The sequence below is a fragment of the Nanorana parkeri genome, unplaced genomic scaffold, assembly GCF_000935625.1.
Source record: "Nanorana parkeri isolate BGI_ZX_2015 unplaced genomic scaffold, ASM93562v1 scaffold3213, whole genome shotgun sequence".
Lineage (NCBI taxonomy): Eukaryota > Metazoa > Chordata > Amphibia > Anura > Dicroglossidae > Nanorana > Nanorana parkeri.
In genome coordinates, this window is record NW_017309481.1 from 12562 (window position 1) to 16900 (window position 4339).

The window sequence follows — 4339 nt, forward strand, 5'->3', positions numbered from 1 at the left end:
CCCCCTTTTCTCTAAAAACTACGCCGATCTCGGACCTGCTGATCTCATTCTGATGTCATCGCTGCGACCGGTGTGCTGCATCGCCCCCCTCGAAGCCGTCCATAGTCCAGAGCTGTGACCGTACAATGATGAACACAATGGCCTTGCGGTTAACTCTCTGCGGTCCTGGAACTACAATACCCAGCATGCCCATGACCTATAGCATTGAACCATGTGACCAGATCCTGACACCCTTCGTGGTTGCTGAGAAAATATTGTCCTCATACAAGAGTCATGTGTATTTCTTCCACATCTGTGCAGTCATCCAGTGTGAGGAGCTTCCTGTAATAAAGACCGCTCACTGCTGATCTCTCTGCTTGGGCAGGGTGACTGGTCTTGTCTCCGCCCCCTCCTGTAATAAAGAATGGTCACTGTTGCTCTCTCTTCTTGTGCAGGGTGACTGGTCTTGTCTCCACCCCCTCGTGTAATACAGACCGGTCACTGCTGCTCTCTCCTTGTGCAGGGTGACTGGTCTTGTCTCCGCCCCTTCCTGTAATAAAGACTAGTGACTGCTCCTCTCTCTCCTTCTGCAGGGTGACTGGTCTTGTCTCCGCCCCTTCCTGTAATATAGACCGCTCCCTGCTGCTCTCTCTCCTTGTGCAGGGTGACTAGTCTTGTGTACGCTCCCTCCTGTAGTTTTCTGTAGTGGGTGGAGCCTGCTGGGTCCCTCCCTCTCACATAACAAAGCTGGTGCTTTTTAATTGGCTGTTTAGACACACTGCCATATGGGGGAGGAAGAGTCCCCACCATATCTTGGAGCTGTAGAGGGAGTAGACGGATGACCCTGACTCCGTAGTGGGAGTAGACGGATGACCCTGACTCCATAGTGGGAGTAGACGGATGACCCTGACTCTGTGGAGGGAGTAGACGGATGACCCTGACTCTGTAGAGGGAGTAGACGGATGACCCTGACTCTGTAGAGGGAGTAGACGGATGACCCTGACTCCGTAGTGGGAGTAGACGGATGACCCTGACTCCGTAGTGGGAGTAGACGGATGACCCTGACTCCGTAGAGGGAGTAGACGGATGACACGGATGGCCCTGACTCTGTATACAGCCCGCCTGCAGCTCAGCTTTCTGTGTCACCTTTAATGGATGCAATAAATGTTTTTTTTCTGCTGTCATTTCTGTCATTGTGATTATTATGGGATATTTTTGCTCAGAGGTAATGAAGACGTGTTCATATTTGACCTTTGCCTGCATTGGAGGAGCTCCGGACCAAGTCCAAGTAGGGCAAAACAAATGGCAAACGCACTCATCAACTTGTTACCAGCTTTACAGCGCGGTGCACACGGAAGGGCCTCGTACAGTACAACAGCAAAACGTTTCCCAGCACACTCACCAGCCAAGGTGCAAAAACAAAACCTGTGTCACCGCTAAGGTTAAAAACAGAGGTTTGGATACACGTCTTCTGCAGAACATGTGACAGCCGCGCCGAGGCACCTCATTTAGTGCGGTCCTAACTCTAAACTATGAGAGTCTCCATCTTGGAGCACATGTAGCAAAATATATAATTGGGTGCAGGTTTAATCAGGAGGAAGCCCAACCTCCCTTAAAAGAGAACTATTGGGTTAGGGCTTTTCCCCACAGTTCTCCTTAGGGTAACAGGAGGGGGAGTTCAGGGATTTGTCCACTCCTGCACCAAAGGAAAACACAGGGACTGTTGCTGGCCTCCTCCTCAGTCTACTAGTTCCCTGGCTATGTCTGGGAACAAGCACATGGATTGGAAAGTCAGACTGGTTGATGCAGGTCAGAGCCTCAGAAAGTACTGAAGCCATGGGATCAGTATGACAGCCAGGCAACTCGGAGAGGTCCACGCTGACGGCCTCTATATTGTGTCAGTACAGGTTTATACCCCGCGGAGTCTATGCTGTGCTGGACAGGTATTGGGGTGACTATACAGGTACGACTTCGGAGAACAGAAGGCAGTAAAAATAATTTATTTTTGGCAGTATAGAAAAATGTACACAGCACCCCACACACACAGATCCGGGGGAGAGAAGATGGCCGCCCGTCTATATTCTGCACTCAGGAACACACCACGTCCAGCCTCCTCCTCCTCCGCCGCTCACAGGTACTGAGGGGAGGTGACGCTCTCCAGCTCCACTTGTATGGACACAATGTGATGACCGGGGACCATGGCCAGACCCAGCACACGAGGCTCTCGCACGGGGAAAGTGTCTGTAGGGCAGAGACAGGGTTTTAGTGGAAAAGTATATAAAGAATACAAAATAAAAGATGGATAGATAGGATAGATAGATAGGATAGATAGATAGGATAGATAGATAGGATAGATAGATAGGATAGATAGATAGGATAGATAGATAGGATAGATAGATAGGATAGATAGATAGGATAGATAGATAGGATAGATAGATAGGATAGATAGATAGGATAGATAGATAGGATAGATAGATAGGATAGATAGATAGGATAGATAGATAGGATAGATAGATAGGATAGATAGATAGGATAGATAGATAGGATAGATAGATAGGATAGATAGATAGGATAGATAGATAGGATAGATAGATAGAGATATATATATATATATAAAAAAATGTTAACAAACATTTTATATACGATAAAGGATTCCTAGAGCACTAAAAGGAGCAGCACAGCAAAAGCAGCTCCCATTCAGGTTGTCTCGGTCTCATTGAAACATCTTAATGGATTGTCCTATATTGGATGACTTATTCGGCTCTGTGCTTAGCTTGAGCTACTGATCTCGGTGAACAACAGGCTTCTTCTACAACACTTTAGGTAAGTTAAGAAGAAAGTGTAAGGCCCAACAGCATTACCTTTCACATAAATAGTGATATTGCCCGTCTGACATCATCGGTTGTCCTCTGCTTAGTTACTAGATGACAGCAGGAAGGGGAGGAACTCTACATCTCAGTCTGGCGACATAGGCAGGTACCTGCAGATGACATATCCCACTAACCCTAGACAAATAGCCATTACACAGGGTGGTTCCTGGGAGTTTATTGGTGGGGTCCGGGCAGACCCTATGAGCACACTCTAGCCGTGAGCAATGCCCAGAGCAGGCATGGCTGACGTAATGACGTTCGCTCTGCCTATAGATAACTATACAAGGGTGGGGGATAGGCAACCGGTCACTGACTGCAAATGAAAGCAGCGGCACCGATCAGTCATTGAAGAAGGAAATAGCCGGCGCTCGCCGGTTCTAAGCCGCGCAACGTCATCATGCTTCTCAGTCCAGACACCTTTGTACATCAGTCCGGCATGACAACACAATCATGATTATTAATGTGTCTGCAGCTTTAAGACGGACTTCCTGCCAGTAGATGGCGCTCTATTCACACGTCTAACAGGCTAACCTGAAGCCAGAACACTGCCATGGATCTCCGGTCATAGAACACATCAAAGGTGCCCGACTGCTGCGGACTTCATCCATATGGTGAGGTGACGGCGCCCTATCCAGGACTTCTGGAAACAGATTGCTGACCTTACTGCAAGCTCCTTCCCCCAAAACTCAGGACCCCAGCGCTGCGCTTGTTGGGGGATCACGACGTACAAACACAAATGAAGAAATAAAGTCACCAGCACGCCAAATAGTAGTTTAGCAATCGTCCATTTAATGACACATTGCCATTCAATGCAAGCGTTTTCGGGGGCCTCAAAAGGTCCCCTTCAAGATTCTGAGCCTGATGAAGGGGACCCCCCTGAGGCCCCCGAAAGCGCTTGCATTGAATGGCAATGTGTCATTAAATGGACGATTGCTAAACTACTATTTGGCGTGCTGGTGACTTTATTTCTTCATTTGTGTTGTCCACGTTGCCACCCGCGGTCATTACAAGCACCCAACCGTCTACACGGGTCCCTTGGGTGTTCTGGTAAGGAGTGCAGCAAGACCTCTGGTTCTGCGCGACGTACAACAATCTCGTCATTCACCTTCCCTATGGAATGTAGTGGAAGGACCCGGGGCCACTGGATGCCGGTGATGAAGGACCATCTGTCTTTGTGTAATATGGTCACACGTTAACTGTTCCATACAATACGGGCCGAGCGGACGAGATGAAGAGATGAGTCTTTAGGGATCGCCTAAAGGCAGTCAGAGTGGGAGATAGTCGTACAGGTTGGGGTAAAGAGTTCCAGAGGATGGGAGAGACTCAAGAGAAGTCCTGTAGGCAAGTATGGGAGGAGTGGACAAGGGAGCTGGAAAGCAGGAAGTCTTTGGAAGAGCGGAGGGGACGGTTAGGGTGATACTTTGAGACAAGGTTTGAGATATAGCCGGGGTCAGAGTTGTGGATGGCTTTGTAAGCGATTGTTAATATTT

General features: G+C 48.6%; 1 protein-coding gene across 1 annotated transcript in view; it reads right to left on the minus strand.

The window, feature by feature from the left end:
* Window positions 1-2099: 2099 nt before the first annotated feature.
* Window positions 2100-4339, minus strand: part of NAA38 (N(alpha)-acetyltransferase 38, NatC auxiliary subunit) — an 8799-nt gene continuing 6559 nt past the window's right edge. Inside the window, exon 3 of the mRNA XM_018574761.1 lies at window positions 2100-2220. Within this exon, the coding sequence (XP_018430263.1) occupies window positions 2108-2220 (113 nt within the window). The 3' untranslated portion in view covers window positions 2100-2107. The remainder of the gene's footprint in view (window positions 2221-4339) is intronic.